Raw genomic sequence first — 15,152 nt, 5'->3', positions numbered from 1 at the left:
TTATATATAAGCCACATGTTTATACCTGGCCTGAAAATTTACTTCTCCAAAGACTGGAGTACTGCCAGTAATAGTGGTAAGGCGTCCAGACATTTGGCCATGAGTGTATGACCATAAGAGTAACAATGTATTTAATGTTTTGTGACATATACATCATGGACTTGATCCTTGTTACTTGTGAATAACAATACAAGATCCCAAACATCATTAGTAGTAAGAAAAATACAGTATTTTTCAGCATCATTACATCATTTTCAGTTACGCAGAACTACAGCAAAAACAAACCATCAAAGCATTTTTTCTTGCTAGAAGCAAATTCTTGGCAGGCACGAAGGTTAAATGCCATGTCATTCACTTTTGATTTATCAGCATGTGTTATTTTAAGAATCACTCCCTATGCATGCACATCCAATTAGAAATAAAGCATTTAGTTTTACTGAAATACTCTAAGATGATTTTTTTCTAAAATAATGTGAGAAGTTTCAGCTGTAAAAGGAAAAAAATATTAAAAATTGAGGACATGAGGAAATATTTTTATGCAGTGTCCTCATTTTTTCCACTCATTCTCCTTTATCTACTGCTATATTGATTGGAATATTGACTTTTGTTTTCAACAATTTAACAGGGATTTTAAACTTATCACACATGCTGAAATTTTTAAGCATCAATTCTGTATTTTCTCATTTTCAAGTGTGCACTTTAATTCTGATCTATATAAGCATATTGCCTAGATTTCTCTATGTCACTCTAGATATCTAATTGTGCTGTGAAGAGAAGACCACTATCTCTTACCTCTGGCAATTTTTCAATGAAGGCATGAATATTTGCTGCTTTAGCTGCTGCTTCAATTTCCTCCTGACTAACAACCCTACTGTTGTCTCCATATTGAATATTTTCTGCGATGCTGCAGTCAAACAAAATAGGCTCCTGTGACACCAGACCCAGTTTGGACCTCAGCCATTGTAAATGCAAAGATTTAGTATCAAATCCATCTGCTAACTAGAAAGAGCAAGAGAAAAATGATGCCAAGTTCACTACAGAGCTCATCTAGAGATACACGGTGTAAATAGGAAGCATGAATTGTAACAGGAAACCTGTTGTGTGTTAGATTTCCAGCTGAAATCAAGTACATTTTTCATGCAAAGTGGAATTGAACCAGCAGTATAGATAAATATTTCCTTTCATTAGTTTTTAATTTTGTGTGTGTTTTCACTTCTACTTCCTAGCAAACAGAAGCATGGAGAACACATCGCACAGGCTGTTCCTGCAATCCATCCAGCCCTGCCGAAGCCAAACAGTATTTGGAAACTTTACACATAAAAAACATCCCTAAGATGCTGCATGCAACAACTTTAGCCCAATTTTAAAACCCCCAAGAAAGTTTTCTTGGACCTTCTATACATATTATTAGCAACACATCGCAAAACCCATTGCACCCCTCTGATGGTAGGATCCTGTGAGATTACATTTGTATTGTCCGGAGTGCATAGCTATGGCTCTAATGTGTGAATTTGTATTATGAGAGAACTCATACACCACCAAGCAAGTGATATGAGTGTTATGCACTAGTGTGACCACATTGTGAGCAGCTCTGGGGAGACAATGCAGTCTGAAACTACCTTTTTCAGTGGTATCTGTGCCCTGAGTGCCTGTGTGCCAACACAGGTGCCAGCGCTGGCCTGGTAATGCGTGGAGGCAGGCAGTGACAGGGGTCTTGAGGTTGATTACAGCTGCAACCTCAGTAGCCCATACCTCTGAAAGAGGCAGCTCTCCAGAGATATTGCCAGGATTTTTTAAGGCCTCTGAAACTCTGGAAGATAAGGAGTTCAGTAGATTCAACAATTATTAATAGCCACACAAATCTATTTTTACCACTTGTCCTTCTGCAGGGTCATAAAATCTCTCCAAGAGCTGAATGGATGTGCTTTTGCCACAGCCACTGCTTCCTACTAATGCCAGAGTCTGTCCTTTGTTAACCTTCACGGTGAGTCCTTGCAAAACTTGAACTTCTGGCCTTGTTGGATATACAAAATTGATGTTTCTGAATTCAATGTTGCCTTCAAAATTACTCTGGAAAAAAAAAAAAGAGATCACATGATTGTATTAGCATTTAGTAGCTTCAACTAAAATAACCAAGTGTTAAATGAGAGCTGAGTTTGGGATGGAGTTTTTGAAATCACTTTTGATGCTCTTTGCTATTACATATTGGACTGCATTCAGTATTGTTATTTATGGTACAACCTCCAGATGTGAATTGCTAGATCCTTTGGATTTTTCTGCATCTCACTCCTGTATTTGTTTTTCATTTCAATTTTCAAGGATTATCTTTATTTCACAGAAATAATGTTAATATTTTTCATTTGTGATGCACTTAGTTGAGGCAATTCTACAGCATTTGCTTTCCTGACCTCATGTTGTGGGTAGCATGATTTGAATGAATAAACCACAAGTTCATGATCAGATATTAAGGTAACAGAGCAAAACTCTTTAGCAGATAATTTACAAGTATGTAGGGCAAGATGTGTTTTAAAAAGTAACTGCAGTTATTAATTAGCTAGACAGACAGATTTCTAAGCACAAGTGGAAGAAAGGAGGCATGCATTAAGACTTTGCCTATTATTTGGGGGCAGGAGCCAGTCCCACGTACATGTAAACAGCAGCACTAGCACAGCAGCTGAAGATCTAATTTAAGGGCCTCAAATCTTTCCTTTGCTGAAGTCACAAGTCTTGCTCATATTTGAGTCTTGTCTATAACAGAAATACTTAGTTTCAAGTTTAATTTTACCAGGGACTTTCTACTAAATCTTTTGAAGTCTGTGCCTGAGGGCTCTGTTTCAAGAATATAAATAAGCATGATCCTAACTATAAAGGTTGAAAACCCTGTGTAAGAGCTTAATGTTAATGAAACCAGATTACAGTTGCCTGAGTAGTGGCTACCACATAACACCTACAAGGGGGTTCATTTTGAACTGGATGTGCAAACATAATCCTTCCAGATCATGTCAAGTTTCTGCATGAAATGCTCCCAGTTTAAGTGCCAAGATCAGTTTCCTTAACGACTATGTTGGTTTAAAAGTGAGATATTTTAAGCCTCTGGAGTAAAATAGATTATTCATTAGGTTAGTTCTGAATCCTCAAGAGCACATTTTTGCTTGTGAGAGTTTCCACAGTTGTATGAAGACGGATTTTGGCAATACTCTTCTGTCTCTGAAAGAACTACTCTTACTTGTCTACAAAAACAGCAGTAAAGTGCATTTGGATTTTATTTCTCCCATAAACCCTTACAAAGACAATGCAACTGTGAGTGGAACTGACATTGTCAGTGTTTTCCTGAAACCCCTTAAAATGTGGGCCAGATGAATAAAAAATCATTTTGAGCTCATTCAGAGCAAAGCTTTGAAGGCTATACACTTCTGACCAAAAAACGGGAATAATATGGTCCATTAAAATAAGAAACGCAAAATAACAAGGCAGTACCATTATTTTTATAGTGTCTGTCTTTAGTGACACCCTACAAATATGAAACTCTGTACATACAGTTGTAGACAATAAAGCATTACTAAGTAGTTATATAAAGGTTTTTCTGAAAAACCTTACCAATCTTTCACCTTCTTTGCTGTAACTGTCAATTTGAGGTTTTCTGTCCAAAAGATGAAAGATTCTTTGAGCTGAAATTCTAGCTTTACCATAATCTGGTGCCAGGGAAGCAGATTGACCAACATTCATAGCTGCAAATATGACAGAAGAGAAGACTCTAAAAACAAAAGACAAAGCATCATTATTTTTTTTTCTTCACATGTAAAACAAGCCCTCAAAATAAAGTTTTCAGCATCTTTAGATTATGACATTTGTAGAGCACTTTCTCCTCCCTCCTCCACCTCCACCCCAAATGTCAGAGTATTAGAAAAAAATATTTGTTGCTATTTTATAGGTAAGTAGTTTAGGTTAGTGTCATGTCATTTGCCTGTGTAAAACCCTCTGCCTGGAAGGAATGTCAAACTGCAAAGACCCCTTCAGAGACTGTGCACTGAGCACAGTCACATGCTTGCTGCTTCACTGCCCAAATACACACCTTTCCCCAAAACAGCCCTTCTGCTCAAACTGCACTCCCAACCAGACTGCAGATTCCTGAGTCTCCACACCCCATTACCTCTGTAATTAGATTAAATTTAGCATGCATTTAAATCACTATCCCATGTATCCATCTTTACCTTCACAAACTATACTCACATAAACACACTTTCAAAGTTGCTCAAACAATGGGCAATGAGCCATGCCCCAAATCTGAAGACTGCTGCATTAACAAAGTAGTTTGCAGACTGAGCTACTCCATAGGTAAATCCATAGAAAGGGGCTTTTGTTAGAGAATCTCTGATAAAGGAAGAAGACTTTCTGTAAATAACTCATAAAATAGAAACAGCAGACACTGGCTTGGGGATGGCCAACTTTCTGGGTTAAGGTTTCCAAGGAACACAGCTCTTTCCCTGAAAACACAACTGATAACCCAGAATGTGCACACACTCACAAACCACCCCTGCCTGACCCTAAAAACACCATGCCTCGTGATATGGAGCTGCCCTTAGGACGGAAAATTAGAGCAATGAGATCCTTCATCCTCAGTTATGCTATTCTGAATCTCTCCCTTTGCTTTTCTACAGCAGGGCAGGTCACTGGAGCAGATAAACATATTTTAATAACTACCACATATGACCCAGCGTATTAAGAAAACAGGCAGGCTTCAGCCCAGCTTTAAGAGCTGCCTGCGGCCTTCCGACAGGTCTTCCCATCCAAGCAGAGACATCTCATCTCAATTCGAAGCAGGGACATATTGTTGGGTTTCCCCTCAGGGATTTAGACTAAGCCTCTCTTTCTCAATCTGTCCTTCTGGAGAAGTTTCATTTTGTGTAGCTAATTGAATGCACACTGAATCAGAGTCAGGAGGACTCTCTGCCCTTGTGGTTTAGGATGCTCTCTCTGAAGGAATGGAGATCTCCTTTCCAATCTGAGCAGTAAATCAGAGACTTTTGATAGTCTAGGCAAGCATCCTGCCTATATCCTGGATAATGCTAGTTTACCAGATACTGAATTTTAATACTGTTTTGTCTGAGGGTAGTTTTTTTTTTTTCTTTTTTTTTTTTTTTCCTTCCTCATTTTCCATCTTTTACATTTTCACCTTGAAGGAGGAAAGAAACAAATAAGATTTTAAGCTATTTCATTTAAATAAAATGGGGTTAGAAAAATCTGGCAGCCATGGTGGTTTGAATGCATTTCAGCAGAGACGAAGTCAGTGGCAGATAGTAGGTCAAACAAGGGAAATGTATGAAGTTTATTTTGAGGTTTCGATGTCACATGGGTGGAATCAAGCTGGTTTATGTTATAATGGGTGTGGCATGGGAGGTAACTGTCTGTTCCTGAGTTAACAAGTATTAATCCAACATGCTGAAATTGAGTGAAAAAGATATCCTATATCCTATGTATACACAAGCAAACAATATTCTGTAAAATATGAGGAAAATAAATTTTATAAAGTGTTTGCATAATGAAAATGCAATTCCTGCAAATGTGTGTTTAATTAATTTATTTATTTTTTAATCTCCTCTAAACTCTGCATTCAAGAAAGTATGTTAGACACCAAGAAAGCATGAAAGACACCAAGCAAACAAGTTTCAAGCATATGGAAAAAGGTTATTGATATCCTTTCTAATCTTGTGGGTATTGGACAGTTTGCAAGAAGTGTATTTACAATAAATCTGAAGACTAAACTGTTCAAAGAACAGAATTGAAGAAAAAAGATCCTACCTATACGGACCATTCAAACTTGTTACGTATTTTTCATAAAATGCTTCTTCCCTTGTCAGTGAAGCTACAGTTCTTATATTTTCAACTGATTCTGTTGATATCTAAATTGGGAGATAAAAAATAAGAGGTAATACCTTACACCTGAAATCTACAGCATCTCTCTTAAATGCTTGATATCTTCTCTAACATTTATTAGTTTAGATCAGAAAGCATGTACTTAAGAAACGAAATTGAGGTCTGTTATCTCCGGGAAGGAAAGCCCAGAATAATGAAGTTACCCCAAGGTCACAAGGCAAGGGGAGTCTGAAGCCAACAAAGTATTTGAATTTTGAACCTTTACATCAGGATGTAGGAAGTGTCAACAGTCCCTGCCCTATCCCATAAGTTGGGATCTAAATAAAATACTATTTAATAAAATAAGAATAAACTTCAGTCATCTAGACACAGTTTACCTTTTTGCATGGATTACTTCTGTCTCCTTGAAAAGCAGTATCAGGTAAATGAAGGCAGTACCCTAACTCTTGAGCACATTAAGAGTTTGTGTTTTGTGACAGAATGAAGAAGCAGTTGTGTCAGGGCTTGGTAGCTCAGCCCTGCAACACTTCTGGCTACAGCACAGGCACAAAACACAGCAGTACTGCTACAGCTGTCGCTGCCCAGAAATCTGCTACAGAGGCATTCAAATGCATTTTTATAATCCAATTTACAGATGTTTTGCGTTATCTATGTTTTGCTTTTCTTGGGGATATATAAACATTTCCTCCATCCCCCCACCCTGTCTTGGCCTCTCCCCCCTTCATTTATTTTGGATAATTGAGTCAGCTGTAATGTTGTCCTTAAAAGTGATCTCACACCAAAACCCTGTAGTTAAAATTGGAGAACTTACTCTTCCAGCCTCTTCCAAAGCTTTTTGATCTTTTGCTGCATGACCAGACACCGAGCTAACACTTGCAGCATTTGTAGCAATAACGAAAGGAATGCAGGCCAGGATAAGCAAAGTCAACTGCCAACCGTACACAAAAGCAATAATGATGGCAGTCAGAAGGGTAAAGACCGTCATAGTCATCAGTCCAAGTCGGCTTCCAGTTGCCTAAGAAAAATCCAGAAACCCCAAAATATCCATCATTAGGTTTTCTTTTTGTTAGTTATATCACCACTTGAAATCACTATTTACTTGAGGCCAACAGTTCAGCTGGAAAACTAAATCATGCATGGTCTTCTGCACTGACATTGTGCATGTACTTATGTAACTGTTCCTCGACATTCCTCTATCTCCCAGTGTTCAAGCCTTCAAGGGAGGTTAAAGATGTCTCAAAAGTTGTTCATAGAAGTTGTATAATATATATCTGAAACTTCCTTTGCTACCTGAGGCACACGAAACTGTGGTCACTGTTGTAAGAAGACAGACTGGGTGCCCAGCAGTAGGCAAGAGGAGCTTAGTTCTAATGACAGTCATCCATTAACCCATCCCACTAGCAGCAGTGAAACTACACATTTCCAAGTCCTTGCATTGCTCCATCTAACATTTTTCTGGGAACCCAACCCCAATTTGGCCACCCTGCAAAAATGCTTAATCTCAGCAAGGCTAATGAGTGGAAAATATTAACTTGTACTGAAGAACTCCTATCTCCTCCCAGCCTGTATAACCTTTACATTGAGAGCTTTCAAAATGAGATATGATTAGTATCCAGCATCAGGGTGGCTGGATACTGCTCTGATGTGTAGTAAAAAAGGCCTGAAAACAGCCCCGTGGAAATAGCTTGTCTTCCAATATTTGGCTTGATGGAAAAAACAAAAATCCTCGGGCAGGAAACAAAATTCCTCTCTTTTGCCAAAGACTTTCCTGCCCTAAAAAGACTTTTCTTGTTCAATACAATTTAAAATAGTAATAATTAAACCAATGCCAAGGTGAATTGCTGCCATATGTTCCAGGGGCTGCACATAAAGATGAATTTGGAAACTTCAGCCAGCACAGCATGAGGCATGGCACTTACTGACACTGCAGCGCTTCAGAGAACACAATAGACTTGGAGAGCAATTCATGCCCTTGGTTGGTTTTTATAGTTTGAGGGCCCAATGCATCCCCTTTTTCTATTTCTGCCCTGCATGATGATGTAGTTCAATGCCACTGAAGCAAACTGCAAATTTGAAAGATGCAAATGATGAAATTTTTTCAAAGACTTTTTTTCTCACTACCAACCCATAAGAAAGGAGGAGGACAGAGGACTGAAAGAAACAAACAATATCTACCGAGAATGAAAAATAAAGGGATTAAAGGGTTTTTGAGTTACACATTTGAAGGAAACAAAACCATCTTACAATGAAAAAGCCAACCCTTCCCTTGCAAGTCCTGCAATGTATTTTTTTTTTCCCAAGGAATGCTAATGAGATGAGCAGTAGGTGGAACTGTGCACAATTTGCTATATTCTCCTGCCACCATCAAGTGGCCACCTCTCCAGTATCAGCACCTTGAATCATCTCCTTCCTTGGGTATTACCCTCTCTAGTATTCTTTATTAGTGCCATAACATTTCTTTCTGTTTGGGCTTCTTGTGTGTAAAGCACATTTGGTAGGGGATAGGAAGAATTCTCTTCATTAAGGCCAGTAAGAGTCTGCCTCATCTGCAGATGCAGCTTTCATGGTACCCTGATGATACACATCATAGAGTGCAAACACTTGGGGGTCCATTAACTGTGTATATCCCCAGCACATACACCGTTTCTATTTTGTATAGTGATGTATTCTACAATTATATGTTTAGCTTAAAGGCTTGTGGAGAGAGAAATGAAAGGTACATGAATATCTGCTGGATTTCCTATAGTTTTCTAATTATCAGTTGGATGCCATGCTCAAAGTGTCAGCAACATGCTATTTAAATGCATCCGTCAGTCTGTAGAGGTAGATTTACTACCCTGTCTCCTGAAATAATTTACTACCCTGTCTCCTGAAATAAAAAATTTATTTCTCCTGAAATAAAAATAAATAAATAAATAAATAAACACACAAAATACAATCAACATACCCCTTTGACTTGGGAAGCATCTGTAGCAAGTCGAGTTAATAGAATGCCAACAGCATTTTTCTGATCATCGTACCATCCAATCTCCTGTAAGAAAAAAGTTATTAATTTTTGTTTTATGAAGTTACATGTTCTTATCACATTTCAGATTTATCAGGTTTACCAGTAAAATGGATAAATATTTCCAGATCAAATAGCATACAGGGAAATGGAAGTATAAGTCAAGTGACAGCTTACTGCATTATTCTTCCAAATAAAGTAAAGAAAAAGCTTAAAGAGCATGAATAATTACATGTTCCATGCAGAATAACAATAAAGTGTTATTAATGGTAATGTTTTTCTGAATGTGCCTATTTAGGCAAGTTTTATTATAATCTGCTTTTATCCAGTCTTCCTTTGGGCCTGAAGAGGTTAACCATTCTCTTTTTACAAGTTATCTATTGCTTTAACTATAGAGAATGAGTTGCTCATCTCTATTTTTTACATAAAAGGGCCTTACTCTCTCTATATATATCTCCAGAGACAACATGAGTTATTTTTTAACCACTTTTAATTTTCCCTCCCCTAGTTCCTTTCAGGTGTTTCTATGAACATCTGGGCTCTTGCCAGCTGTCCCCCAGTGGGTGCATGGTATTCTAAGTCATGCATTCTTAAAAGTCCTATGCAAGTAACACAAAGTCTCATGAACAGGAAATATTTAGTACAAGTAACTTCACTCTTCTGAATTAATTCTTGATGCAATAGGGCAATTTGAATTTTTGCATTAGAAAGTTACCAGTCTGTATTTATTATGGATTGAAGTACATATATTTAAATTGGAATAGCCAAACAGATAAGATTTAAGTAAGCAGAGATTAAGTTTTTGGTCATCCTGCAGGAATCTGGGTACACACAGACAGCTGCAAACCATGCGCATATTAGAGTGTCAGAAATGCTCATGTTTGCAGTGACACTCCTTCAGAATTAGACTATTGAGCTAAGTTACATGTTACAGGAGATTTATGTTATATTAAGTTATATTTTTTTCTAAGCTAGTGGTAGAAGAGAAATGTTTTTGTTTTTCTTGTCTCCAGATCACACAGTTGAAACCCAACATGTACCTTGCAAGGTCTGCAAAAAACATCTGGCTCTCATGGCAACCTCACTGCATAATTCATACCTGCTGAAGTAATGCTCTGAAGGACAAAGAACGCAGTCTCATTGTTAGTATTTCCCCAGACTTCCCAAACATGAATCCCTGCAGGGGAAAAAGTCACATTTTCTCATTTGATGCTTCATCTCTGTTTATAAAACCACACAATAAAAGCAATTACATCAAAAAGTCTCCTACAACCCTCTGCACATATGTAAGTTTTGGGAAGTGTGCCATTCACATTCCTGGAACCTGAAACTCTCTTTTCCCACAGAAAGGGAGCAACGTGACAAAGAAGTCAGGAGCTTTGTTGTAATGCCTTATTCACGTGCCTCAACAGCTTTAGAGGATAAATTGGCCTATCTAGTTGTTGACCTCTATTCCAACCACTACCAGAGGCGTCCACTCACAGCAGTCATACCAATGCACTTTATGGGATGGACATCAATATGCAGTGTTTCCTGCAAGCTGCAAAACAGTAGTGAGAGGACAGCAAATTATGGAATTTGTTTGATGGTATGGCCCTTTCAGAAAGCCATTTTATATTTCCTTTGGCAAGAGCCTACAGACTGTCAGTTAGAAATGTTGGTTTTTGACTTTTATGGTCTGACACTCAGCATTGGTTTCAGTCATGCTGAATTGACATTGCCTTCAGTGGACCCGTGCTTATTTAGACAGAAAACATGGCCATATATTTAAGTAAATACATCAATAAAAATCAGGCATCTCAGGAAGAATCCTGGCACTTGTGCATGTTTTTGTAAACTCTGATTGGTGCTTTGGCTTCTCAAACTGCACTGATACAAGTTATACCTGCAGCCTGCTGGCGAGTTAAGACCTTCCAACATTTCTGTGTAGTGACACTTACTTGAATTATGTAAGCAACTAAAGTAATCACTCCAAGTAAAAGAAACATTAGAGAAAGAACCAAAGTGTTTTTACTCCTCTTTTCTGCATCTGTTTCTTGAAAAGCCTGTGCGAGAAAAAAATAAATAAAATGGAGTACACAGACAGTGACTGCTATGTACATAAACTAACACATAAACCAACTTTCATCTGAAGAAACATGCTTGCTTTGAATTCTCGTGGCATATATTCTAGATCCTGAAACCCACCTGCACTCAACTTTCTGTTGAAAGCCAGAATGCAGTCCAGCTTTCTATTTAGCCTACATGTCACTAACTCATTTCTCCAGCTCCAACTATTCCTCCTTTCCTCTACTAGTCAGGTGCAGTCACACTGGGATCTACCTCTAGAGTGTCACTAACTTTTACCCATTTTTCATTGGATTTGGCTGACGGAGAGACAGGATCCATCACTCATCAAGCTGCTTGGAAATCCTATCACCCTCCTTTATGATCTCACTCCAGTCTTCTCCAACATGATAGTCTGTCATCCTACTTCTGCACTGACAACTTTCAAACAGTTTGGGGTAGGAAATGCATGGGAGATTCCTTAACCCTTATAATGTGGGAAATACAGAAGCAATTGTTTACAAAGTCTGATTGTCAGTGCCTTTCAGAATTATTTGAGATATCCTTGAAGAATTTAAGAAAAAAAAAGAAGCTCTAAGGGCAAGCATAAACAGGGGGTATGTACACAACTGGAGCAAACCTGGTGAATTTTTAAGACAAACCTGAGGCCCACAAGACAGCTAATTCCTATACATATAAAACTATGGGGATGGAATACAGAGAATACAGTTCAGTTGGAGAGAAGTTCTGATTGAAATTACCTGGATCAGAGAACACAACAACAAACCACAAAAATACCAGCATCCAGAGGCAGTAAGGGATGCAATTCTGATGTGGCAGGGATGTAATTCTGCTGTCTAAACATGTAGCTAATGCCTTTCTACATGATGTTGGGCATCTGAGACACCTTTGGAGGTGTCAGGAAACCTACACTTATACACGTGAATCTCACTAGTCTTGCATAGAGGGAACTGGCTGAACATGAATGAAACTCAGGATTGCAGTGTTCATTTGTGAAAAAACTCACCCCAATGATTTTTCCAAATATAACAGCAAATGCAGGATGAACCCCACCTGAGATGGCAGCAGCAATCACTCCCAGCAGTACATACAGCCACTCAGGTTTGTTCAGAGCCAGGATTCTTGAGTAAGGCACAGCAGGAAGATTTTCTTCCTACAAAAGAAAAAAAAAAAAAAAAAAGGAAGGTTGCAAGTTTTCCTTGGAAAGTTGCAAAACATGAAAATCCTCAGGCAGCAGTTCATTATGCTTTGAGTAGCGATCTGTCTTTGTAAACTACTGAAAACCCTCTCTGTGCACTCCAAGTGAGCAAACATATTGGAGAACTGCAGCTGTGCTGTTCCATACTCCAGAACTTCAACTGCACTGTAAAGTTCAGAGGCAAAGATTTAATAAAAGGCTAAGTCATGAGGGGTGAATGAGGGCCAGTGCACTTCATTGAAAGTTGGACAGGGCTGGTCACCATGAATGGCGACTTTAACACTTGCATCATTATAAAGAACGTAGAGTCTCACTGTTCAGAGCCCAAAAGAAAATCCCTCCAGTTCAGCTAAATACTAGTGGGTTGGCAATAATGTAATTGAGCATAGATGTAATTTTTCTCTTTTGCAAACTATAGCTTATGCATTGTTACCAAGAGCATAAAAGAGGGGTATTTAACAGTGAGTTAGCCTGTATCTCCTTTGAAATTACAAACAATGTCCTGTTCTGCTTTAATAATTTATTCAAGTGTCTGTGCCTCCACAGAGGGAGTTCTGGAAAAGCAAAAAATGAAAACATTGGAAGTGAGACAAAATATTAGGCAGGATTATAAGTAAATTGCTCTTGCTTCCTGGTTATTTTATCCCATGCTTCAGATGCTGAATTAGGGGGGCTAAGCCTTAGCCATAAAAGTGGGTTGAACTTTTTGAAATAATTAATTACAACAGCTGGGCACTTGATTTCTCTCTTCCTCTTCCCCCATGTGTATGAATGTAATGAATACTTCAGTCATAAGCATGAACATCCACTACTTCCTCTAACAAGGTCTTAAACTGTACAAATACATAGACAAAGTATTTTTTGAAGTTGTATAACTTTTAGTAATAATAGGAATGGATCCAGTTCCTTCATACTGTTCAATGTATTAGTTGGAATCCATATTCTAGTGAGAAGGAAGATAGATGCAAAGTACACTGAGGTTTCCACAAGTGTGTTGAATAATCCAGTTACAGATGAAAACCTAACTTCAATAGATTTCAAAGAATCCATGATTTGTATTTCAGAATTTATAATTTATTTCCTCACTTTGATGGTCCTGAAGTCAGGTTAAGAAGAAAAAAAACACAGACATAACACAACTTTTAATACATTTCACACACATACAAAAAAAAAAAAAAAGCTGCAGATCAAGCAGTACAAAATAGGAAAAAAAAAGTTAAGCTTCTTTTGACCTGCCTGCCCAAAAGCTAACCACATCCACTAGAAGTCTTCTCTTATGGACTGCAGTGAGCAAGTTTTACTCAACTTTGACAAGTCAAAGTTCTGTTTTTAAAACTGAATTTCCTATATGACTTATATTCTTATTTAGTATTGGTCAAAGTGTATTATGTGAACGAAAAGCTCAGTGTTTGAAACCATATAATAAGGCATAGAGATTGAGAGGCTGTAGGAGGGTGGTGTTGTGGGAGACAGATTATTCTGTTATTTAGGTAACACCAAAGCTTCAGGGTTTTGATATGTTTTTTTTTCCATTTGATACACAGTATTCTAAAGTGCTGTAAAGCTTAGTACACATGGATTATATTGTCCAGTAGTATTTGCAACAGTGATTACCAGGGAGCAAAGAAAAATCCTGGAAATTAAATCTCACAGCTTGTTTTAATTAGATAGAATTAAAATTTCAGTAGTAATGAAATAATATACCTAATTTTAGGAAGTATGACAAACCAACAACACAAAATGTTTCCCAACTCACTTCGTTAAGTCAATAGTGTTAAAGCAAAGGTTTTGGTAAGACATGACCACCCTTGTCTTCCGAGGGCAAACACTCAACCTGCTGAGTACTGCTTCTCATAGGACCAGAGAAAGGGTTGCATGGCAACCCCTTTGTGCTATCCCAAAACAATTAAAATTATGTGTTTTGTGATTATGCTTATATATTATCACTAAAATTCCAACTGGAAGTTTTAATACTAACCTCCACCTCCTTTTTTTTCTTTTTTTCAGATGACTTTTTCTTAGAAGAGCACCTCTTGCTCTTGTATCTGCTGGATCTTCTACGAATACTGTTTCTCCCAGAGACCACCAATTCTTCAGAATGATCTTGAAGGGTCTGTTCCTCCACAAAATCACTTCTGTCATTTTCCTCATGTTCCTCATCTTCTGTCTTCTCATCTTCTTCTGATGCATCATCATCTTGAACATTATTGCTACAGCCCTAGTGAGAATTCAGGATACAAGGTCATAAGACATTTTGAGCAGGGAAAACAAGAGTGAAAATTATTTCTCATGATTGCTGCTGCTTCAATCACATGACTGCTGTTACTTATAGGCCACTTGTTTCAGTGTCTAATGGCAGAAGAGCAGACTAGCATCCATAAGACATTACACATCTTGATGAAATGGATAAATAAAGCAAATAAATTGCACTTACTTGCTGCATTACAAGAGAATAGTAGACTCCCTTCTGCAACATGAGTTCACTGTGTGTTCCTTGCTCAACCACAATTCCTTTCTCAAATGCAGCAATAGTGTCAGCAGTCCTGATGGTAGACAGTCTGTGAGCAATCACAATAGTGGTACGTCCAGTCCGAGCCTTATGAAAAGCAACAAAAGCAGTTCACATTAAGATGCATGACTACATCAGAAATTAACTGAAGTTAATTTAGGCATTTACAATACAAGAGATGCAATGTTAAGATATGTCCATGCATATTTTCAGGAGGTATAACACCAGCATGGCTTTCAATAAAGCTTAATGAGAAAATGTAGAGGAGTGGAGCACATCTTGAGTCAGAAATATATTTTATCAATTTCCTAAAACTCTTTCCCAGTCCATCGAAATAAAGTACAGCTCAAATGTTCAGCTAAGACATTCTCCACAGAAGCCTGCTGAGATTTTGCAGCTAGAGCCTCCAAAGCCTCAGTCTGCAGGTTACATGTTCCAACCCTCTACAGTTCCCACATGCAGATGAGTTGCTGGCACAGTCCTCATGCAGTGACTGAGCA

The 15,152-nt window shown here is 38.0% G+C and overlaps 1 protein-coding gene across 7 annotated transcripts in view; it reads right to left on the bottom strand.

Moving 5' to 3' along the window:
* The window catches only part of ABCB5 (ATP binding cassette subfamily B member 5), a 34,647-nt gene that overhangs the window by 1,627 nt on the left and 17,868 nt on the right, over positions 1-15,152 (bottom strand). Inside the window, exons 16-27 of one of the 7 annotated variants that reach the window (XM_032181502.1) lie at positions 14,578-14,739; positions 14,122-14,361; positions 11,952-12,098; positions 10,819-10,923; positions 9,978-10,055; positions 8,822-8,905; positions 6,686-6,889; positions 5,800-5,900; positions 4,231-4,371; positions 3,598-3,754; positions 1,873-2,070; positions 793-999 (exon numbers count right to left, since the gene is read on the bottom strand). In XM_032181502.1, the coding sequence (XP_032037393.1) occupies positions 793-999; positions 1,873-2,070; positions 3,598-3,754; positions 4,231-4,371; positions 5,800-5,900; positions 6,686-6,889; positions 8,822-8,905; positions 9,978-10,055; positions 10,819-10,923; positions 11,952-12,098; positions 14,122-14,361; positions 14,578-14,739 (1,824 nt within the window). Of the gene's footprint in view, positions 1-792; positions 1,000-1,872; positions 2,071-3,597; positions 3,755-4,230; positions 4,372-5,799; positions 5,901-6,685; positions 6,890-8,821; positions 8,906-9,977; positions 10,056-10,818; positions 10,924-11,951; positions 12,099-14,121; positions 14,362-14,577; positions 14,740-15,152 lie in introns of those variants that run through there. The other 6 variants (XM_032181505.1, XM_032181503.1, XM_032181506.1 and 3 more) reach the window with 6 other exon arrangements.

Source organism: Aythya fuligula, chromosome 2 (genome assembly GCF_009819795.1).
Source record: "Aythya fuligula isolate bAytFul2 chromosome 2, bAytFul2.pri, whole genome shotgun sequence".
In the NCBI taxonomy this organism is placed as follows: domain Eukaryota; kingdom Metazoa; phylum Chordata; class Aves; order Anseriformes; family Anatidae; genus Aythya; species Aythya fuligula.
This window is presented reverse-complemented; position numbering and strand designations above follow the sequence as displayed.